This window comes from Sparus aurata, chromosome 2, assembly GCF_900880675.1.
Source record: "Sparus aurata chromosome 2, fSpaAur1.1, whole genome shotgun sequence".
NCBI lineage: Eukaryota > Metazoa > Chordata > Actinopteri > Spariformes > Sparidae > Sparus > Sparus aurata.
The window spans coordinates 8,562,280-8,587,090 of record NC_044188.1 but is presented as its reverse complement, the minus strand read 5'-3'; the positions used below and the strand labels follow the sequence as shown (position 1 = coordinate 8,587,090).

The following is a 24,811-nucleotide window of genomic DNA, read 5'->3' as shown; positions in this document are numbered from 1 at the left end:
TTTTCAGGAGCAAAACATTTTTTCACGAGTAAAACTTTTTTCCCGAACAAAATATTTTTCACATGAAAAGGATTTTGTCATGAAAAAAAGATTTTTCTTTTTTAGATTGATCGTTTTTTTTCATTTGTGCAACTGAGTGGTAAAAGTTTTGACAGAAACGGAAAAAAAAGTGTTTTACTCACGTTGACAACGACCTCATGTTTTCCATTCATAAAAACATGTAAAAGAAAATTCAGGAGAAATCATTTTCCCGTGTGTGCAAGTGAAAATTAAATTTTAGATAAAAAAGAATGTTTCTAAAAAGTTCCGAATGTTTTTCTCGAGTGAAGCTATGAATTTATTTTGATGTTTTTCCTCTTCTACATGATAACTCATAAACCATCATATCTCATGAGTCTTCCACATTGTGTTTTGTTGTAATCTGCCTTTAAAATATCTGCCCCACGTGAGGATTGAACTCACGACCTTCAGATTACGAGACTGACGTGCTGCCTATTGCGCCAAAAAGGCTTGAAGATAGGCATCTTTCATGAGAAAAAAAAAATTTCATGAGCAAAAGAGTTTGTCATGTCTTTTGTCATTGAGCATATATATTTCTGTGAACATTTTAAAAAAATTTTTCCACCAGTTCTCAAGTCACAGGTGAGGTGAGAAAACAAACAGTCCAACACCCCAAAATATCAAGTTCATCCTGATACAGAACCAGCCTATCCTCATAACTGAGAAAACTACAGCCAGTGAGTATTTGGCAGCAGTATTTTGCATGATATATAACTTAAGCCACTGATTATCAAATTATCTGTCAGTGAACAAATCTAGCTTTTATTCCATGCTATTCAGCACTTTGATCCAAAACCTCAACAGTCTAGAAAAAAGTCCCATTGGACAGTAAGCCCCTTTGTCCAGCAGCCTGTTATCCCGAAAACAAATCCTGATTGCTCCTTAAACACAGTCTTCCTGCCATTGTTTGTTTGCTGACTGCTGGCCTTGTCCATGGTGCTGAATGAGCCGTTAATGGGCCATCTTTCTGGCCTTACACCAGACAACATACCATAACCCTAACCCTAAACCAGCACAAAGCTATTAAGGTCAGAAACACACCAGGGAGTGTGTATATTTGGAACTACGAGCCTTCAGAGCAGTAAGCATTTGTTTTATGGGATAACAGACCCTGAGTCCAATGGGACATTTTTTTGTACTACTGAGGTTTCAAAACCCTCAGGATCATCAATAACTAGATGTGAATATCTGTTTTGCGGGCAAATGCAGTAAATCAAATACCCTGACGTGGTACTTCACACTCATGCAAACATTCTGTTTATCTTGTATTTCCATAAAACAGTCCAGCTCATTGCTTAAATTCTTGGAGCTGTGATGGTCCTATATAACCTAGGATGATAAATGGACAGTTTGGTGGCGATTGTACAGCAGTATCTACATCTATAGCCTGATTGAACCCATTTTTAGAGTCCATTTTCATTAAGTGTTTATGTTATTTAGTCCACCCCCTGTGGATCCTCAATCAGGCCCCTGTCCAATACAATAATTCTCTCATTACAAATATGATTGATTACTGCTAAATTACAAAATTGAGCACTAATTAAAAGCCCCCCTCCCCTGACACTGAGGGAAATATAGTGTAGGTGTGTGAACGTGCCACACACTCATTTCCATGTGAATTCAAAGAAGCCCATTAGAGGGCTCTTGTCTTCACCAAGGTGTCAGGTGTAGCTGTAATGACAGCATTGAAATAACCCTTGAACCCAGGTGACTCCTCCCCACAAGGTTAGGAATGCCCAGTGCAAACATGCAATCACACCATTCAACAGCGACGTGTTTTCATAACAGCTCGACGCGACCAATCGCGGAGGAGGCTTAATGTAAATGTTGATGGACAAAAGGCCCGGCCGGCGGTGCTCGGATGTACCCCGAGGGCACATAATGGGGATGAATTAGCGTGTTTTCTTTGTCAAATGACCTGGGGAGTGCTGGTGATTTGAGTGGCTGGTGTTCTCCCAGGCACTGATGGATGGAAGGTGAGGACACGGATGAGCAGGCGGTGGAAGGTGTTACAGCGAAGGGAGGATCGAGGCGGTGGAGTTTAAAGGGTGTGAGCACCTCTAGATTCCTCCTCCTCCTCCTCCTCCTCCTCTGTTCCACCCTCTGTTTCTCTCTTCGTGACAGGCTGCTGACTGACTGAGCGGGGGAGATGAGACATGGGTTCATCACGCTTTGTGTGGCCTTGAGGCTTTTTTTTTTTTTTCCTCCTCTTCTCACATAAAGATGGCTGATGTGCTTGTGTTGCCATCTTAAGCTGTTGTTTTACAGCCCGGGCCATTTTTCTCTTTTATGACCGTGACCTGGTGGGGAGCAGCAGCTACGCCCTTTCACCTCCATTTATCTTCTTCTTCTTTGATAGGTTGGGATTCTTAACCATTGACTTGAAAGCAGATTAAAAGGGGAGCAATTGCTAATGACAGGCGGGCATCATGACTGGCTTGAGGTTGTATGTTATTTGACTGCAGCATATTTCTAGATCGTGTCCGCGGCTTGTTCCATCGATTATTATTTTTCTCCCCCTCAAAAAAGACTAATGAGCCCAGAGAATTCCACGAGAAAGGTTAATACAATATTGAAATGTCAGGAGATTAATGATATTGTTCTTTCTTCCTTTGGTCCTGTAGGAGAGGGTGACAAATGTCTTGCCCTTTTCACTCTGTTCCTCCCTATTTGTGATATTTTTCCTCTCTCCCTCTCATTCTCTTTGTCTCCGTGTCCATTTCGCTTTTCATTCTCCATCTCCCTTTTTTATTTTTTTTTATTTTTTTTGTTCATCTCCTCCCCCCCTTTTGTCTCTTCCTCGTTCTCCTCCGCTGACCATGGTTCCTCCAGATGCCAAGGACTTATCCCCACCACTGCGCGTAAATGCTGCGGCTATATGCGGTGACACAACACAGGAGATGGGCTGTGCCGTACACTGTGTGCGGTTGTCAGCGAATGAATAGCATTGATCCATCTTCATTAGGGGGCGGCGAGAATTCAACACGAGGAGTTTGCCTTCTGTCGAGAAGCAGAAACACCTCCTCGTGCATCAGACCATCAAACTGTGTGTTGTTTCCTTTCAGCTAAGAGAGAAACGCTTCAATCCTCTTCTGTGTCTCTGGTCGTCGTGGTGCAGATGTTCACTGGTCTTACGTGCTCGCTGCTTCCTTGGTGCACATCTTGACTCCTCCCCTGCTCCTGCAGCACCCTGGCATGGGGTCCAAGTTTTAATCAACTCTGCATAATTGGAGTGATTCCCTGTCTTGCTGTATATTTCAATCCATCTGTATAATTACGGTGAATTAAAGTCTTTGTCAGAAGGAATGGGGAGGGAGAAGTCTCACATCGAACCCCCCCCCCCCCCTCCTCACTGGAGCTCACACAATTACACACCATCTTGAGAGAAAGAGGAAATTACCTCTTTTGTCATCTCATTTTTCACCGGTGGGGGCTAAAGGCGCACGAGCGTCAACAATAATTAATGCATCACGACGACCTGCGCACAGAACATCCCCCTGTATCCATTTCAACATTACAGATTAACCAATTAGCTTCACATTTTCACACAAACTTGTTTCTTTGAGCTATTTTCTGCTTCAGCACTGGTGGTGAGAGGAACAGCAGGGAGCTGGGATCTTCCGTCTTGCTGTGGGCGCTTTCGGCCGGCCATGCCTCAGTGCAGTAATTGCATCGATGAGAAGAAAAGCAGTGGCTTGCAGGCGAGCATGGGTCATCATTACTCTGCGTGAAGCTACCGGCCCTAAGGTAGGCCATTACTGCTGTGTGTCGATAGCTGATGCTGTTCTATGATAGAGGCCAAACATTAGACCTCCCAGGGTAAAGTGACCACTTCCTGCCTCCAGGTTAAAGGTTCAGGCAATTATAGGGACGCCAATTTATCTTCTCTCTGTAGTAGGTGATCCTCGGAATCATTGGAATGAGATCTTCTGCTGGCGGCAGCTAATAGAAACAGAGCGGCATCCATTGTGTCTTTCCTCTACTCGTCATGCCTGGCATTGCTCCTCTGATACCGTCTTAGGGGGGCCTCCAGTTTCCCTCACAGGACCTTGTACAGTACGATGTTTGTCAGTTCAAAAGATAACTTTGCAAGTCAATAAAATTAGTTTGGGATATTAAGATATCAGTTCATATATGCATGTGCATGGATGGGCAATTCTTTCAACCTGGAACACTGCAGTACGACATTACACTTCCCACGCCGACCAAGACGAAAATGGCTGCTCTGAGAATATGGACAAATGTTCAGTCATGAAGATCTAGTTTACGACCAAGAAACTCTGTTACTTGCGCTAGTCGAGCACCAGAAGTATCACCAATCATTGTTTCCCCAGTGAGCTGCCCGAGAAAATCATGTTACTTCACCAACACCAACATGGCCGTCGCCTCGGACAGAAAAGAAAAAGTCTGGCCATACTGGCAGCTAGAATTACGTGAGAATTACATTTCAGTTATGGGTTTCTGTGAGTGTTGAACTAGACCTGACTTGTGCGACTGTTGGTGTAGTCTTTTTCATCATGCTCTTATTCTTCAGTGTTCACTTTTACGACAAACTACGACTTTCTCGAGTTGAAAAATGATCTTTTAAATTGAAAAACATCATGTTTGGTTCATGGTGCAATTCAAACCATATGAAAAAACAATACCATACATATCTCTTCTGAAATAAGGTGATGGGCCAGCAGAAAGGGCGTGACTTTGTCTCTCTATCGGCGGCCTAGTCATAGTCTGATCCCTGGTCTATGCCTCTCTCATTTCCTCATCTCATCCATCCTGCAGCGGACAGCCACTATCTCCTCATCTGTATGGCAGACATCTGCAGAGTATGGCCAAATCACTTTACCATCCCGCGGGGGGAACGCTCCTCCAATAACTTCCACCTCCGTCCAGGAAGTCCTGCATTAACCATGAAGCTAGTTTGCCAAGTCATAAGGTTTCATTCATTTTTATCAGACCTGCCAGATCCTTTGAATAATTGCTATTCTAGAGTGTGGCTCTTTCCTTTATTGTTCTGAATTCATGCCAGTCATTTTTCAGCACTGTGGTGGCTCTAGTGTTTATGGCCTGGTTCACAGGAGACATGCTGTACAAGTGGGGCTTTTAAGGCACTAAAACAATAACACGGTCATTATGAAAATGATAACGATCGCAGTTGTAGCTTTAATAAACGCTTGTTGCTGCTTGTACAGTAGATTTATTCCATGATAGCTAAGCTACGTGTGGCTTTCTCTGTCCATAATTGAATCCAAGCAATCTTTATCTTCATTTATTCTCCTGTCTGTGAAGGTCTTTGCTTCTGAAACCCTCATCCTCCATTCTCCAGCCCTTTATGAGACATTTAACACTGACCTTGCCCTTCTCCCCAATTTTCACCTCACTACCTCACTTCCCTTTTGACCCTCGTCCCATCTTTCCCTCCTCTTCATCTCTCTGTCATTGTCACTCTGTCTCTAACTTCCCAGCGATCGCAGCGTTTTTCCCCGCGCAATCTTTCCGACAGCCAATTTATACAGTGGCAGGACACATCTATCTCCTGGAAGTCTGACGAGTGCGTCTCTGTCTCTACCAGCTCCTCGACTCTCTCGCAGTCGTACCTGCAGCCTTGGGCTCTCCCTGACTCCGTCTTTTTGCCTCATGAGAGTTTGCTTTGAATTTGGCAGGTGTGAACTCAGCGGCGCAGAATGAGAGGCATGTCAAAAATCTGCTCTGAGGAGTTTGTGACACGCTGCATCTAAAACTGCTTTAACTTCCTGGAGGAAAACTTTACATACATACTGTAAGTGTTGTAAATGTTAATACATACTGATAATGTTATTTTATATCTGAACTTATATTTAAATATTACATTTGCATTTATAACCTGTGTTTGCATAGAGAACATCTTCTGTATATGTTTATATCTTTTTTTTAAAATTACAACGAGATTTTTTTAAAGTAAGGGAGGGTAAAAATATGTTTTCAGTTCAGAAACTACTGGCTAGATAATGGTATAGTCCATCAAATTAATTAATCCAGCAATCAAGTTATCATTTTAGTCACTTACCAATCATGATCTGGTGCAGTTTCTTCTCAAATGTGAGGATTCGCTGCTTTTCTTTGGTTTATTTACTTATTAAACCAAACTAAATCTTCCCTAAAGTGGCTGCAGAAAATGTGAGATGCCCTCTCTGGAGCCAGTGTTTGGTTTGTCCTTTCTGGGCTTCCGTAGAAACATGGCATTGCAACATGTCTGACTCCTCTGAAGGCTCATTCTAAGGTAAAGAAAACACAATTCTTAGTAATCATAATTAGGAATACTACTACCATTTCTGTTAATATATCTGTTAAATTCCACACACTGGACATCTAATAGACTAAATGATCCATTGGATAACTCAAATGGCACTCAGTAGAGCACAAACATTCAACAAGGCCCAGCATTCCCCTAATCCAATATGAAGTAAAACTTATTTAAATTTTATTTGTATCTGCATCAAATTGTACTCACTCATAGATACCAGCCACCTAAATAAGACAGATTTTTTTCATCAAAATGAAGATTATTTTGTAAGAAATTTATGAAAAAGTTGAAAAACACCTGATCTCAGAATGTTAAAGAAAGTGAGAAAAAAGGTTGTGATCTTTCCTTCATCTGGATCCACACCAAAGGTAAATGGGGTCCCGTCCTGTGCAGAGACCCATCATCTAACCAAGTTTGGTGGGAATCTGTCCGGTATCTTTTAAATTACGTTGACAAAACCAACCAACCAACGGATATGGGCCTAATTCTAAAAGTTATTAGTTGCAGCTATGAATGTCCTTTTTGTAATTTCCTTTTTGTAATTAAAAAAAGCACTGGCATAATGAACGATGAATGAACTATCACGAGTCTGAGTACTTTTCACTGTGCTCCTCTCATCACTTCATCTGTATTTAAACCCTCCATGAACCCCTCCGTGCCTCAGATTCTTGCCTCTGTAGGTTGCCTCTGTAGAGCCAGCATAAGAACAAAGCAATCATTGGATGTGACTCCCAAGTTCACACGCATTAACGTTGTACTCAATGCTATTGCTTCTCTCCTCAGTTACACAACGATCAGCCCGGTCTTCCTCACTGCGTGTCCTCGGTGAGTCCAGGCATGAGATGTGTGCAGCCAGCAGAAACAGAGGAACTGCAGTGAGCTCCTGCAGCAGCAATAAAGTGCAAAACAAGCTGTAAGTGGAGTGTAGCACTGACTTTACGCTGGGTTATTGTGCCTTAAAAGTACGTTCAAAGTCTGCTCAAACTAGCTCTTTGTAGATTTACGCAGCTCTTCAAAGCACTTGACTTTATTTGATAACCTAATGTCCTGTCTTTCCCTCTGTATATCCTCTTAATCAGTCATGTAATGAAGTGCGCTGGTAGTGCTGTTTAGATTAATTATACATCAACCCAATTAGACACAGTACCATCCATGCTACAGCTTTATCTGATTACAAGACCAATGGAAAGATCAAAAACTCTTCACTTTTTACATAAGCAGGCCTTCCGTGTCTCAGAGACCAGTTATCTCCTTGAGGACACAGAGTCGGAGTAAATTAGTGCAAATATTTTTCTTGGAAAAAGGGGGACAAATCACATGCTACAGTTTTTTTGTCACAAGTTGCGTTTTTCCAATTTGTGTTTGTAATTAGGGTGTGCAGCACCCAGACATCCAGCGGATAATCTGGCCTTTCTGTATTAGACGGGAAGTGGACCGTGAAAGTAATTGGTGAGTGTAGCACAAATTGGATCTAAGCGTGATGCGATTTTTATTCCTCTGAGGCAATATTTGCAGAGCGATTAGAACAATGCTGCTGCTGCTGCACATTTTCAAAAGCTTTGTCGTCATACATGTAACGTTGATGATCAAATGTTTAACAGGTCTGGTAACCAACCCCGAGGTTTGGAGGTAGCACGCGGAGCCTCCAGTCAACTGGGAAAACCTGCAGCGTACAACCGTGGCTTGGACGGCTTTAAACGGGGAATAAATAAATAATGAATGCGAAATCCAAATGGTTTTCATCACTCAACTGTTTCAAAACTGTTCCAATTAGGATTCCTATTAGATGCCTCTGAAATAAACTGCCAAATCAACCACAAAAATTATGGATTGCAGAGTTGTTTTCTGAGAACAATAAATCCCACAGAGACGTTTTTATTTTTGTTCCTGTTGGGAGAGCTGCGCCGGTTTCGCCCGACGTTGTGTGAGGCACTTACAAATAACATGATTAGAGACAAATTCATTAGCAAGTAACACCACTTGGTAATGAGATCTTGAGCTTGAGCGGGTAACCACTGGGGGTTCAGTAAGCCAGCCAGAATCATACTGGTGTGACCCTGGCATCAAAAGCACAGAGATTGGATATATCTGCAGTCTGCGGACGCTTCCAGCTGATAAATGGGGTTTTATCACTCCGGCAGAATCCTGGCCAGCGCGCAAAGCTGAATGCTGAACAGGACTATTGTGTGGCTGTGGAGCGAGGACGGACGGGAAGAGGTTTTACTCTGAGGACGAGGTGGTGCGGAGGAACCGATGGTAGGTGTTGTGCCAGTATAAAGATGGATAGGAGCTCCTTCGTAGATATTAACGAGGCACAGGGGTTTCAGGGTTACACTGCAGGTCCAGGATCAGCAGGCTACAGGTAGCAGGGGATGACAATAATCATCATTATGTGTTCATCTTTTTATTTGATGACGTCACATTCAAATCGCATCGCCAAATCACTCCCACAGCCCAAGGGGACATCTTAAGCAGCGCACCGTCACACCTGAGGAGAAGCAACCAGCACATCTGTAAAAGACTTGAACAACTAATCAATAATCTGAACTGATGTAAATTGAGGATTAATTGTTATACTGACAAGTGATTTCAGCTCTACCTGAAGTGAGAGCCTTACAGATACTAGATTCCCAAAGTCGATGCAGACATCAATATTTGAGAAACATTAGTCGAAGATGTATTTGCCAACAATCCTTTGAGGCTGATTATTAAAGTGACTCATGTTCATTTTATATAATGGTGATTTTTGGTGTTTCTAAATGAACTAAATTCAACCAATCTTTTTCACTGTGACTCAGCTCTACAGCTCGCTCTGAGGGTCGGTCAGTGTGTACTATTTCCTCATTATTTGGCAGCCACGGTTTTCTCCAGTGGCTGAAACTCGGCTTGGAGATCAAGTGAGTGTAAGGGGAAAAAAAAAATCTTACAGGTTATACTGTTCAGTTTTTAAGAAAAAAACACTTTATATGTCCTCCTTGCAGCGAGGGACCATCAACATCCTTGGTTCGCATCTAGCCGAAGCCTTTTTCTGCTTTTCTGCTTCTCTCACTCTGCTGATTTCCTGTCATCTCTGTACTGTTAGCTAGCTAATAAAAGCCTGAAATACCCTCTAAGAATAAATCAACTTTCCGTCTCACTTATCTTGTTCTCAGACATGGAAAAGAAGCTCTTAGAGCACTCAGAAATATCTACAATTTGATGACAACTGGACAAACTCGAGTGTTCACCATCATTTCTGGCACTGCGTTGGGTTAAAATGCTTCTAATCTTCAATCTGCTCTCTTCGATACAAACAGGGTCAACAAAGGATCACGAGTGGACTTTTGCACATGTTCAAAACTGGCGGCCGAGTCAACAGCTTCTTCCCAAACCAGCGTTTTCCATGCTGATGTTTACATCATCAACACTTTGCTGAGACAATCTCTCCGTTTCCAGCCTGCTGATATAATTGACGGGGTTAAAAACTGGTTGGGTTGGTCTTGAGCAGCCTGTGGCGGTAAACCCCCATCAATTACCTGCTACAGTCTGTTTCATGCTGAACACGGAGGAGCGTGTCAACACCCCGAGATACCGCTCTGCACACACATGAAAGCCTGGCCGTCCAAACACAGGAAAAACTACCTGACAGCATAAATTACTGGGCGGGAAAAGGTGAAGACACCATACATGCATCACGGCTTGTTTGCTGTCAGGGGCGGGAGATGGGGAAACAAAGGGATGCACAGGAGCCGAGCGAAGAGCGGGAAGGAAGGAGGAAGCAGGATGTGGAGAACGGGGAAATTTAGCAAAGAGGGCTGATGGACAAGAAACTGGCCAATGAGCGAGCAGAGAAATCCTCTCCGGCGACTGTCAGTCACTGTTTGAGAAACACGGTAAACAGGAAGCGGAAAATAGCCCTCAGTCTCGTGCGGTGGCAAGACAAACAACCAGCGGCACAATCCAGTGTGCTTATTGTGTAGTTTGTGGAAGAGGGGCCGCGGCGCTGTCTGATGAGGGATATGTCTGGGTGCCTCTGCTATTGTTCGGCACAGTTGAGAATCATTTATCACAATAGGAGCACCTGGTGTTCAGAAAAAGAAAGAAAGGAGAAAAAAAAAAAAAAAGCTCTAACGGAGCGGGAGCTGGAACACCACAACCGGAGCGTCTCAGCTAACAAAGAGGGTGAAAATAGCAACATCTTTCTCCGCATCTCTTCCTGTTCCCCTCCATACGTCTCCCTCTTCCCCTCCACCTCAGCCCTTTCCCTCCCTTTACTCTGCAGCTTTTAACGTGCCTCCATCTCCTCGTGTTAATTTGCTGCTTCAGTGACACGCATCATTGGGGGAGTCATTTCTAATAACCCCGCCAGCCCCTTATACAAGTGGCTTTGACTCGCGCACAGAGTTGTCATTCAAATTATTAAGCATAATGGTGACAATGATGCATTTCCAAAGCCGAGGTTCCTTCCTGTCACGACTGCAGTTGGCTCAACACGGCCAGCCGATCCTCCGCTGTTCATCCCTCCCTCCCCCCTCCTCCAGCTCCTCCTCAGAGATGAACCCCATGTCCCCTCCTCGTCTTCTTGAGGAAGAGCACGTGCTGAGCTGCTGGGGTGAATCATTTCATTTCCCCGAGCATTTCGCCAAGAGGAAAATCTTTTTTATTTCCAAAAGGATCTCGGCATGTCACAGGCTCCCTCAGTGTCACCGTCTTATCACGTGCCATGACGCAGGGCTTCCCATCTGAGAGCCTTTCACATTAAGAGGGTTAGAGGTTCCTCCAGCTTCCTTCCCCTGACCTGAGTCAAAGTGGGGTAATTATTCATTCACGCGGGGGCCGTCAGGGATGACATTTTCCTTCAGCTGCTTTGTTGTGGCATATCCAAGGCGGGGAAGGATTGTCGGAGTCTTAACATCTGCTGTTTTCTCCCTCAGCCTCGCTCGGCTCGGTGAAACACTCCTCGCCAGCACAGAAAATAGCTGAACAGAGCCACGGGGATTCTCCTCCTCTCATTTACAGACTTTCAGGTGTAGGCAACACATGTGAGGCAGATGGCAGGATGAAAACATTCCCAGACAAATCGTGTTTATTATTATTTCCTTTATGTTCTTTTATTGGAGCAACACGAGCCGAGGTGTGAGCTGGTAGGTCGCCGCGGCGCCTTTACAGTGATGTTCCGAGCGTCGTCACCGCGACATGACAGAGAACGAGAGGGTTTTCAGTTCGTGTTTATTTCACAAAGTGCCTGCATGGCGCCACGGTGTTCTGGATTAAAAAAGCAGAAAGCAGATGCCTCGGTAATAAAGACAATTAAACCGGCAGCTGCACCATCTGCTATTGTCCGTGACCGAAGTAATGAGTGGAGAAAGGAGTCGAGGAGGGAATTTGAGAAGGTTGCCACGTGCAGGTAAAAGTCTCTAGTCTCACCGAAGACACTGCGCATCCAGCCGTTGTTAAACAATCCAGCAAGGTTGACATTTAAAGGAACGGTCTGACCAGGAATGAAAACAGATCAGTCATCATCTGCTCACCCACATGTCAGTAGAAAGCCGCTGAAGTTCCGTAGTCCAGAATTAACGGCTACTTTCGACAATCGAATGGAACCAAAAGGTGTGAAATTCTCCTTTAATGTAGTGCTCTCCTTTGTCCCTCCCCCCCTCTTCCTCCTTCTTCTTTCCAGCCACTCATCAGCCTCCTGTGTGGCCCTAGATAGAGATAAGTGGCTCGGCAGCGTGTGTCTCGTGACCTTCGCCCATCTTGGGGTGATCGTGCCTCAAAGAGTGGTGACATTCAGGCGTGGAGGTCAGCTGCTGTGCTCATCCCTGGACACATCCCATCACAGCAACACGCAGCAGGTGAAGAGGTGTCATAAAGAGGAAAGGACCAAGGTTTCCTCTTCATCGGTCCGAAAATGTGCAGCGTTTCAAATGTTGAAAAGGATGGTTTTTGCATATTTCCACCCCACTTCATACAAGACGAGACAAAAGCTGGCCTTGGCAAAGCTGCTTCTTTTTTCCTCCGGTGTGGTTCTCCAGCAGAAGGCAGAGCGTGGGTTTATTAATGCTTCTTTTTTTGTGGACGAGGATTGAAGGACGCGTAGAGGGACACGTGCGATTTCGGCTCGCAGAGAAAAAACATTCCTGGATTTATCTCTTTACGCCGCACACTGTTTGGAGTGCACAAGAAAAATCGCGTGTTTCTGGTGATTTTACAGGCTGACGATGATGTGAGCGAAACAGGGTAGATAACTGATTAGATGTCACCTGTTAAGTTCACCGCAAGCTCATTTTTACTAATCGACTAATCAGTTGGAGTCATATTAAACAAATTCTCTGATTACAGCTTCTTAAATGTGAATATTTTCTGGTTTCTTTCCTTCTCTCTGGCAATAAACTGAATATATTTGGATTGTGGACAAATCTGAGACATTTGAGGACGTCATCTTGAGCTTTGATCAACGTCTTTCACCCCCTAAAATAATCAGTTAACCGAGAAAACAATCAACAGATTAATTGTGACAATGTAAACAATAATTAGCTGCAGCTCTGCAGCGCAGCCGCGATGCTACAAGACAAACATTTGAAGGTTTTCTCTTTGTGTTTCCGTGACGTTGTACCGCATAATTGTTGGACCAGGCCTTTAATTAACGAGAGTCAGACACGGTTTTTGGGTGTCTCCCACTGTGTTCGTTAACACACATCATTAATCAAGGAGGGGGGGTTCCATTACCCAGGTCACTCAGGATCATGCTAAACAATTAAGCTTTGATTAAGAGATTGTTCATCAAGCCATCCCACCAGCAGCCAGTTTCATGTTGAAAGCCCACAGGAACACGATGAACCTACAGCTCTGTACTCGGTATACGACAAGTTTGCTTAAGATTAAAACATCCGGTGGCAACAAACAAACATCCACACAGACCATTCTGGTCAAACTCGTGCATACACTGGATTCTTTCCAGCAGCTTCTACCTTCGCCTTGAGCCATTACAACACATGACAGTCAATTACTGTTTGTTTCTGCCAGCACAGTTTTCCTTTCTCTGGAATGAAATCTCTCTGCTTTCATGAACATCTCCGCTCTCAGCCTATATGAATAGTCGCTGTGAAAAGACTGCAAGGTTGAGATATAACGCCCACTCCCGCAACACGTCCATCCATCCATCAATGGAACATGCAAAATGATGTAATCTAAAAAACAGAGACAGAAATCACAGCAGAATTACAAACACTTACTACAAAGTTACCATTGGGTTGATTACTAATTAGTGGAACTGGTCAGCTATCAAAGAGGTGTCGTAATCAACACTCTGCAAGATTCAAAAGCAAAGCAAAAAACACAAGTAACAAAGCTCGGAAGAGGCCAAATCAAACACTGGAATCAAATCAAAGCACTGAACAGCAGGTTCAAAGTTAATTGATCACATTATTCTGTGAAAAGCAGCAGATCATTGTAACATACGGTGTGCTGATAAAAACAGTAGACGCATCGGTCACAAGCTGACGCCTGATAGAACGGACATGACTCACACTCTTCAGGTCTTTGGTCTGTGTGTGTACACAGGATGTGTTAGGACACAGCGTTCAGTTGTAGGTCACCACTCAGAACTCATCACACAGTCACTGCAGTTACCAAAGGTCAGAAGTGAGGACAGGACCTAAAGTTTAGTCTCAGTTCAGAACTGAAGAAGCCTCTTGGATGAGAGGTGAAAGTCCAGTTGCCTATGATACAGGGCTTAGATTGACCATGACCAGAACCTTCATCAGCAAATATAGTGCAAGTCAAACATGAGCTGATATGATGTCCATGTAGGAAGTCTGATAATGATATTGCAGAATTGTCGACTATGATGTGAAACACAATGTTCATCTCAATGTTTTGTCAGACAAGTCAGCAAATGTTAGGATTGGGCTACAAAATCCTCAAATATCTCAATATCGATAATGAAACAATTGTAGGGATGGCTAGTTGTCATTTTACAAAATCCAAACAATAAGATTGTTGATCATCATCAGTAATGTGGACACGATGACTCAGAAAACATCTCAACAAATGTTCAGAAAATGACATCACGACGACCAGCCTTCACGTGGGTTGCTAAGGCTAGGTGAGTCCAGGTGGGAATGGCTGTGAAGCTGTCTGGGGAGAGAACTCAGCTAATGTATTCAGAGGAAGCAACAAAGTTCAGGGCCAACTTTTGCTGTTGGTTTATTAAAGTTTGTACTGCGATGTTTGTTGTGCAGGATGTGGAACACACAGCATCCGAGTGAAGATTAGTGGAAGCAATCACAACATCAGAAAATGAATCAGCAGTTACTCTGATGATCGATTAATAATTCAGTATTTTTCAGTTGTTAAAATGCTCAATAGCTGTATGTTGAGGCTTCTTCATTGTGAGGCCGGACCTGTCTGTCTGTCTGTCTGTCCTGTGACACGGAGCTCCCCATTATGCAAAGTGTTGGTCAATAACGCCACTTTCTCATCCAAACAGCTGGAAAATTATGTGTCCTCCACAGTCATTCATCAAACGTGGAAGCTATGACGGAAACATATAGAGAGATAAGGGCTGAGAGAGGGAGAGAGAGGGAGGGATGAAATGCTAATTTCTGCTGCTTGTCCCCAGCAGCTGGTCGAGCTGTTTGACATGTGTGATGAATGGTGTTGCATTGGTACTGCTGCCCTCTCACCTCCGCTCATTGTCACCAGTCCAGAAACAAAAGGGAGGAGAAGCAGGAGGAGGAGGAGGAGAAAAAAAACCCTGCAGCACGAGCAGTAGATGCTTCCTTTCATCACCACACAGAGATATATGTAGCACACACACACACACACACACACACACACACAGCAGCTCCTCTCTCCCAGCGCAAACACACGGCGACAGACATCAAAGCACACACACACACACACACCCTGATAACTTGTATCTTACTGCAGTATGTATTTGCTGAGCAAAGCTGATTTCCCTCTGCCTCTTGCTAACCAGCCCTCGCTCTCTCCACAGACCACCTCCACCACCGTCTGACGCAACAATCACACATCTGCACCCGGGCAGGGGCTTCTGGGAGCGCGCAGACAAACAGGTACATCACCGCAAAAAACTGCATACTTGCTGCACATTCCGGGCGGAGGTGGGAAATGAGGAAGAGGTGGATGAGTGCACACTGGTAAACAGTTGGAAATAAAAGATGGGAGCGGAGCGGGAAAGTTGCTTTGTTGGCAAGGAGCGGAGCAGTCATTACTCGTCCTGCCCCCCCGGCACAGGCAGAGGAAGAGGTGTGAAATGGGAGCAGCTCCTGCCTAGTCTGCGCCGATGGGTTTGTTTAAAGGGTCAGGATAGATCGCTGAACCTTTTCTATAAATATGAATGCAAAAAAACCTCCCGAGCATGCCGAAGGAATATCAGGGAAATGAGTTATTGTTTCACTCGTGTGCGGTTGGTTTGAATTTTACGCTTTAATGGCCCTAACAAAAAAAAAAAAAGGTTCCACCTTCTGATTTTTGCGTGAATGTGGTTTCCAACATGTTGTGAAAGGAATTCCTTCATAATTGGGTTGAAAGGGATTCAGAGGAACAGCTCTTAACAGCTATTGTTCTTCCAGAGAAACACGGTTTCTCGACAACATGAATAATTTAGAAACAGGGCTTTAACATGTGGACATGTGCATAGATCACCACTGTGCAACCAGCTATCCAGATTTAAATAAATCCAATTTAAATGAAAGGAAAGGTTCACTCAAAAATGAAGGTTGTGTCACTGTCTCCTCACCACGATGCCATTGGAAAGTCGGGTGAAGTCTAGAGTAGATAAGGACCTTCAACCAGTCTAGCTCTTACAGGCTAATGGTTTTAGCTTGCCAGCTATGGCAAAGATTTCAACTCAAATAAAATGTTCAAATCTGGGTTTCAAGAGACTCGAAGAGAAAAGGTTGTTTTGTTTTAAAGGGGCACTGTGTAGTGCACAAGTATTTTTTTTCCCATAACTGAACAAACAAACTGTTCTCAAAGGAAAATAAGGTCCCTGAACACAAAGTCTGATCTCTACCTCTGAGGTCAGTTTGTCTAATCAGTCATGAAAACAAAGAGACAATAATAAAAACAAACAAAAAAAGATCTTTCTCTTGTGATTAAGATTTCTTCCCCAAAAAACTACAAAACTTCACCCAACTTTCCATCCACATGGAGGTGAGCTAATGAGATAATAATTCAACTTTTAGTTTTGGGTGACCTTTTCCTTTAAACCTGACAGCAAATCAAACAAAACAAGCTGGTTAGCCCAGATGAACAGGAAGCTGTTTCAAAAAAACATTACTACACTTAGTACAAATGCTCTGACAGATTAACAAACAAATAAACAGGTACGTAAATACATTCTTTAATGTCACCAAATTAGAATAAACATGCTGTTCAGATGGAGGAGGACGAGAGCCAAGAGCCGGAGGGAGAACGCGGTTTTAATACGAGAGCCAACAAACAGAAAGATTCATAATGAACTGACTGAGAAGGCTGAACTGTGCTTAACTGGTCACCTCAACGCACATCATTATTCATTAGTGCCAGCCGGCTCTCTTGTTTAATAGATTTAAAATGAAGGGCTAACCTTTAAAATCTCGAGTCCCTATCATGGAGAGAAATGACACCAACTCAATGCCACCAGAGAAGAAATCGCACATCAGGTTTCACAGGTCCTGCTGGTGGTGTGTGTCGAATGTCAAATGTCAAATCTAGGACCTCAAAAAACACACCTTTTCAAAACAAGCTATGATCATAATTCTCATCATCCTTCCACCACATACTGTAAACACCTGAAGGCAGCTGACACAGAGACTCTGTTAAAAAAACACTTTTCTTCGTATTCCACTCTGAGACCGACTGCAGGAGACTTATCATTGATGCAGCCTGTCTCAGACTCATCCATTGATTATGGATGATACTATATTCATATTAAGTCCATGTCTGTAGTTATCGCAGGCCCTCAGCAGACGTCTGCCTTGTCGGATGGTAAAGTCTGCACCGGGGCACTCTAGCCCGGGGAAGCAGTTCATTTATGGCCGATCTGTCATCATTGAATTTTCCCCAAATTGTGCCCAGGAAAAAAAAAGTGCAATGTCCTGTTTCCTGTGTACATTTTGAGCAGAACGAAAACAACCTGTCAACAAATTATATATATTAAAAAAAACAATGCACAGGAAAACAAGACTGAGCTCTGTCCTCCTCTCTGATCAGAAGATTGGTCCAAAAACAAAAAAAAAGCAAATGCATCCTTGAATTTATCAGCCGTACAGAGCTAAAGTGTCATTCTTTGTTCTTTCAAACACACAAATTTGGTCTCACACCAGTTAGATGGAGCTGCTGCACAGATCTCAGACAGGAGGACGCCTCGCCTCGAGGCCCTTTAGGTAGCACCATGTGGTCTGTCAGCCTCTTGATGGTGACTGACGCTGGTGCAACGGAACAAATGATTCTTTTAAAACTTTCCAAATAAAAAAATGGCAATTCTTCTTTTCAGGACATCTGAATTTTGCTTGAAGTTTTCTTTCCCTTCTCCAGCTTTCCCAATTTTTATTCTACTCCCGACCACACATTGTGGTTTGGAGCACAAACACAAAACAAACATCATAGCACAATGGTTAACACCCAGAATAGAGCCCGAGCACAAGCCAAGTTATTTAAAGAGAGGAAGAAAAATCAGTCAGAAGTGCACCTAGCTTACACACTGTCTGTGGTTTATCAGTCTGCTGTGTCTGTCTGTCTCTCACTTACTGAGGAGGTGCAACAGTACAGCAGACTACGCGTAGTACAGTGCCAGAAACAGGTTGTGAACACCAAATAAAGTGTGAAAATGTGTTCAAATTTGGGAGGAATACAGGAGAATTGTGACTCAGGGAGGTAACCAGGGGAGGGTGATTAAACCGCGAGTCTCTCGGGATGGTTGGCAAGTATTCATGTGGGATCCATTCTCCACACCGGAGCCGGCCTCCATCATGCCACATGAAGCGACAGCTCCTGTGGAATAAATTTGTATGTAGTTCTCCCACTTCTTTGTCCAACACGAAAACAAACCTCGTGAGACACCCACAGTAGATAGAAACGTTTCAAGGAGCTGAAATGGCTCCTGCTGTAGAGCTTCTATCACCAGGTCCAGATCCAACAGTCGAACAACTCGCCAGTGAAGGTGGAGGTCACCGCGACTCTCTGCCAGTCTCCCATTAGGCCCGTTTAGAGTGGATGATTTCAGGGGCTGTGCAGCCAGCGAGGATCCATCAGCTCAGATCACGCTGCAAACATGTCCAAAGCGACGGGGTTCCGGCACCAAATCGCAGACCCAAACAAACCCGTGTATTCCACCAGTGCACTCGACAGACGAGCTCAACAGCAGACGAGTCGCTGCTTGCTTGGAAATCAAAGAATTGCATCAACTCATGCGTGTCTGGCTCATATGAAGTCTGGACAGACCCATTCTATAAGTGTTTGATGGAGAGACAAATAACGCGCCGATGCTTGTTAAGTTATATTTGCACGTAATGCTGATACAGAAGCCGCTCTTAAGTTTTAATGGATCCGGTTTTGCATCATTTATTTTGGAGAGAGCTTGAAAGCAAAGCAGCCTGTCTCAGTGATTTAGGAGATTTGGATTTTGTGTTTGAAGGCGCTCCTCTAGAAGGATCAAGGTAGGGATTGGTTTGACATAAAAAGCACAGCTGAGTCAGGAGCTCCTCCACAAACACACACAGGAGGCTGCATATCTCCAGTGCACGTACACACACACACACACACACATGAGTTGTTGCTGAGTCAAACTCTATAAAGATATCAGAGAGGGTCACATTTTGGAGAAACAGGCACATTTTTGTTTTTCATGTTGAGGCGGCTGAAGTATTACGAGACAAAACATGAAGCCTTGTGCATCAGTCTTTTCTATCAAAGACAAACTTCAGGCATTTTTCATTTTTCAAAAATATTTTATTTGATATTGATCCAGGTAAAAGGAAATAAAAGAACATGGATTTATCTTACAGGACATGGGAATGAGACTGTAAAAGTTTATTTTCTTGATCCACTCTCTTCTCGGACAAGGACATGCAAGTGAATACAGAAGGTGGTTTACAGAAAATCAAAAGGAAAAGCAGAATGTAATTTACTGTAGAAATGGCATTGGATCTGTGGGCGTCACCTCGCCCCCCCCCCCCCCCCACCCCCCCCACCCCTCCGCCCCGTACTGTACAGAAAGACTTCACCCGACAACTTTCTCTTTTTGTCATTTTTAATCCTCTTTTATAGCAAAAAGGCAACACACAGATAGGCTACAAAGAATCAACAATATTGAGAAAATGAACAAAAGAGAGGGGAAAGCCAAAGTACTTTCATCCTTCCGAAAAGACGTTTTCTCTATTGTCTTGACAAGCAAATTGTGAGCGTTCTTGCTCCTTGTGTTCAAAAAAAAGGTTTTGAGTTTCTTTAGTTTTTCGGCATGAGAGGAGCAGTGCGGTGAACATGCAGGACAAAGAGTGACTCAGACGGCTGCTGACACCCCCCCGACCCCTCCGCCGCGCCGTGAGCCTATCACCTCCTCGCGGCCTCGCTGCTCGGCCTCCGACAGCAAACTTTACAAGGAACAAAAAACACGTTTTATATTCCACAGATCTTTATGCATATTTCACAATATACTTTTTATTATCATTTTAATAAATACAAAACGACACTGTGATTTTTTTTAAAAAGAAAACAATGAGTATTAAAGAGACACGAGAACGCATTAGACATTAGAAATATCAATCTTAATTTTGGTATGTTCTTTTACTGACATCTTGTCTTAAGGTGGATGAACCAGCATATTTTTTTTTTATTTTTTTTTACTCAGAATCAAAAAAGTCCACAGCAGAAAAAGAAAAAGAGGGGACGACAGAATTGGACATGAGAGGAATATTTTTGTCAATGAAAATGGAATGGCATAATCAAGTGGAGATGCGTATGGATATATACACATATATACACATACATAAACACCACCAGAATGTAAAATAACCTGAGATACTCTTTGCACCTCATTTCCAGAACACTGGCCACTGGGTGGATGATATAAAATGACGATGGCATGACGACAACAGTACAACAGCATCTGATGGCCTTTTTAAGTTTCCACCCCCCCTTTTTTTATCAACATTAGCAGTACAAAAAAAGACAAAACAAACAGTCATTGAACCACAAAAATCCTGAACATTAATATTGAAAACATTGTTGTAAGCAGCGTTTTGGAGTCCTTAAAAGGCATACAAAGAAACAAGCTTTTCATTTAAAAAAAACTAACATAACAAAACAGGACAACCAATAAAAACCTTGTCTGAAAAGACAAGAAATTAAAAATCGAGATTCAGAGGCTGAGAAGTCGAAAGCTGCGGATGATAAGTGTGTTTTGTGGCGGTCAGGCAGATAGAAAGTGTTCTGCTCCACACTGTAGACGTGGAGGCAGTGGGACCTGCTAGTAAATATACAAGGCCTCTCTCCAGTATCACTCCCAAACAGTGACTCAGGGCTTCATTGTAAATCATACACACACTCTATTTCTTTCTCAAGACTGTGCTGATCATAGTGTGTTGGTAACTGAGGCACCGACCTTAAGAGCAACAACTGCTTCAGCGGATGACCTAATTCTAGCAGCAGGACCGAGCGGGCCAATGTGTTCTTGGATGATACTGTACCACAGGTAATATAACAAACATAAAAACAGTAAGTGCTCTAAAGAAGCAAACAATATTAAACTGGATGGAACTAAAGACATAAAATCTAAAACGTTAACGATGTAAACAAATTATGTCACTCCGCGGATATTTAAGGTAGGTATGGGAGTGATCAACAGATCCTCCTTTGTTTGCGATGTGTGTGTTTACCTATTAAGGCAATAGAGGGATCATAAATCTGCCTCTGTAAGTGCTTTGACTGAACTACAGCATGCGGACAGATTTTACCGACCCCCCCCCCCCAACCTCGCTCCTCTTTCTGACTGTTTTACGGTTAGTGTGCTATTATACTGAACGAGGAGCGTAAACTCAGTGTAGTAAAATTATTTAGGCAGTAAATTATATATAAAAAAAACTTTACTTGAAATGCTTGGAGGCCCTCGTATAAAAATACAAATAAAAACTCCCTCAGTCTGTTTGTGAAAGCGGAAACAATGCCTGGAGTTGCCCAAAAAAACATCGAGCACTGAAATGTTTATGATATCGAACTTTTGTTTTAGGGCAGTTAATTAGGAATCGAATAATCAACTACAGTAATACAGTATCCTCCGTGTCTTCCAGCCTCATATATGCCCTTCGGACCCTCGGGAACCTTGTGTGTCTGCCACCCCAATTAGTCTCAACTATAGAAACGGGTGCCTTATTTGTTGCTGTCTGTGAGCAAAGCCTTACTCTTTAATATCTCTCTGTACACTAGTATATAATTTTCTTCTCTTTACTTTACAGTACAGAAACTCCTCTTCACATATTCTTCCGGTTCTTCATGTCAGCAGGAGCTATGTTTTTTGTGCTTATCACCAAAAGTTGCAGTGCAAAAACAATAATTAATAATAATGATAATAATTAAATGGTAACTATTAACAAACAATGGATTATAAAACAATTATTTTATGGCACAACAGCCACTCAATTCACATATGATACAAATAACCAGATAAAACCAACTGTTCCTGTATATGGAAATAAAAAGCTCGAACTGAATTAGGCTTGCATAGCAATGCAACAACAAGTCAAAGAATATATTTACAGGAAACAAAATTCCCTCCCCCCCCCACCCAAAGGACAGTTACCAGAAAATTTGTTCTCATATAGATGTTTTCATTTTTTTTTTTACTTGCCTTTTTCTAACAAAAAGAAAATTACAGTAAGGTAGGAGGTGGAAAATATTTTCTCGAGGACAAAAAACATAGTGAGATGTACAGTATGTCTGTGTCTATACATCACATTTACAGTTCTGTGACACCGCTTTCCTCCGTAGTGCACTCCTCCGCTCTGAGAACACAGATAAGGACAAAGTTCGTTGCCCCGACTTGGAGGGGCGTCATTTTCTTTCGAGGACAGACCGGGTTTACTCCAGTTCACATCCCAGGCAGATCACTCTGTGGGGAGCAAGAAATCAAAGTGTCAAAATAGAAGTTTACTTAAAGAAATACTTTAACATTAGCTCAGCTTAGCATAAACAATCTTGTTGGTCAGTGAAGTTGACACATTTAACTCTTACTCATTATCTCTCTACATTCTAAAAGCCACTGCAGGGGAGGATTTACTGGATGAACTTACAACTAAACAAAGATACAGATTCAAGCTAAAGCACCTTTAACACACAGAAATTGCTAAACTGCTGTGAAGAAGAGCCTGCTGTCATAACGCTGGCTTTGCGTTTTTACATTGAACCCAGTAATGATGGCATAATGGCTCCCGTGTATGTGATTTTAAATCGCGTACTGGCATTCTGCAAGCAAAAGAGCTGTGACATGTAACACAACAGACTGTCTAACAGCGTGTGTCCTGTTCTGCCGCCTCACCCTTTTTGCACAGGCATCTCTTTGGTTCTTTGTTTCCGTGTGTGAATCACTTATGCAGAATGTGATAAGAAAAAAAAAAGTCTGCATAACATCTCGAAGGCTCACTAATAAACAGGTTCGGCTGTGGTTTTATGGGGAACTCTGTGCTGTAATCAACAGCCAGGTACAGCCTCTCAGAGTCGTGCCGTCACAGTGGAGTTGTGAGGCAACCAGTGCTGTGCAAAGGTACTGAGTGATGGAGAAACTGCTGTTTTCGCCAAGAAGTGGTTCGTCATAAGGAGACCTGTACGAGTACAAAGCCTCTTTTTCTCCTACTATACGTGCAGTATCAAGCACTGCAGTAAATAAACACAAACAGTTTATGATAATGACTCAGAGCTCAGATGATCCGGAACGACTCTGTAAGGTCACACAGAGTTTAAAAGCCTGCAACTCCCCTCCAGTTAGTTAGACCTCAAGAAGGCTCTTGGATGAGAGGTGAAGGGTCTTCATGAAACTGAAACAAGTCCAGTTGCCTAAGATACAGCAAACTAGAATTTCCATGACCTGGATGACTGAGAGCCTTCATCAACAAACAGTTAATGACTCACATAACTCTCCCGAGTATTGTCCATTGGTCCCCAGGAATTCAGCGTGCTCTGAGGTGGTCCACTGTTGTGGCTGTCGGGGACCCTCAGTCTTGCGTGGCCCTGTTGAGCCCTTGGAGGAGGCGGTGCCAGATGAGCTGTGGCCACCAGGGGAGGGGAACGATGGTTTATTGTATGGCAGACACCCTTCCTCTGAGAACACAAAGAGAGGTCGAAAGGCGTCCTTTAAGTTTGCGGACATAACGCACGACTTTTATTGTTGCAGTGAAACACATCTAACATCTGATGCATGGAAACAAAGAGCACTTTGCAACATCCCCCTCCTCATGACATCTGCAGAGTGGCGGTGCCAACAGGCTATGCCAGGGCGTGCCACAGAGAGGGCTCTCAGCATCACACATGGCCTACCATCTACCAGCCTTATGAGGGGGTAAATACAATAACAGAGGGACCACTGGCTGCTGTGGCACCCCCTGCTGCAGGGCAGCATAACATTGACCCTCAGCAGTCTCCGTCATTGCGTGAAATCTCATCAAACTGCTCCCCACCGCTCGGCTAATGACTGTAATAGAGCCTGCCCCGACCTCGGTGGATTCTACTGTGAATCAGTCAGCACTCTGACACATATGGGAATTCACCTTTGGGGTTTTTTTGTAAAGATGCTGATTGTGGCACCTGTCTTTGTCTCACAGTCTCAGATTAACTGTCTGAGATAGTGCTGGCACAAAGAGGGCAGGGCACACAGCATGGAGATCTCTAATGGCCACAGACACACACGCAGGCACGCACACATACACATGAGCGCTGACGCACACAGATGGGGTGTAGAGTGGCTGCTGTTTGTGTGAGAAGAGAAAGCTGAAGCGATTAGAGTGCATTTCAGCTGCTCGGGCCTCCTGCCTCACTTGGAGCGGAGCAGGCCCATATTGGCAACAGTTACAGGGGCACTGAGGAAGCTGAGGGAGGGCTGAGGGGGGCATTCTGGAAACCAGAGCAAGTGGCAGACAGTGCAATCTGTTCATGGGAGCCCAGTCTCGACGCAGCATGGAAGCTAACTTCAACACCAGAACTTTGAGGAAAAAAACCCAATTGCCAAGGCACAGCAGGAGCTCCTGGGTGCTTCTTGTTTTCTTGCTATAATCGATGAATTATTTCTTTATTTACACTTAAGTCATTAACCGGAACGTTTCCACTTGTTTTGAGTGTTTTATGTCCTTTGCAGTGATTGGTTTAAAATAAGCAAAATAAGAGAGGATTTTGTTTGGATGGCAGAACTCTTTTATACAACACATAACAGCCCTTCATTTTTTAGAAATAAGTAGGGTGCTACTACCCAAAAAGACATGTGATTTGTTTCCCTGAACT

The 24,811-nt window shown here is 43.5% G+C and overlaps 1 protein-coding gene and 1 long non-coding RNA gene across 11 annotated transcripts in view; one reads left to right on the top strand and one right to left on the bottom strand.

The window, feature by feature from the left end:
* The first annotated feature begins 7,147 nt into the window (after positions 1-7,147).
* LOC115597738 (uncharacterized) lies at positions 7,148-8,042 on the top strand. Its single transcript, XR_003987149.1, has 3 exons — positions 7,148-7,253; positions 7,713-7,789; positions 7,942-8,042. It is a non-coding gene; the product is annotated as an uncharacterized LOC115597738 (long non-coding RNA).
* Positions 8,043-19,943: 11,901 nt separating this feature from the next.
* robo2 (roundabout, axon guidance receptor, homolog 2 (Drosophila)) overlaps positions 19,944-24,811 on the bottom strand; it is a 321,203-nt gene continuing 316,335 nt past the window's right edge. For 9 of the 10 annotated variants that reach the window (XM_030399196.1, XM_030399219.1, XM_030399235.1 and 6 more), the window contains 2 exons: positions 23,450-23,638; positions 19,944-22,433 (listed from right to left, as the gene is read on the bottom strand). In XM_030399196.1, coding sequence (XP_030255056.1) covers positions 22,432-22,433; positions 23,450-23,638 — 191 coding nt within the window. In that variant the 3' untranslated portion in view covers positions 19,944-22,431. The remainder of the gene's footprint in view (positions 22,434-23,449; positions 23,639-24,811) is intronic. The other variant, XM_030399228.1, reaches the window with a different exon arrangement.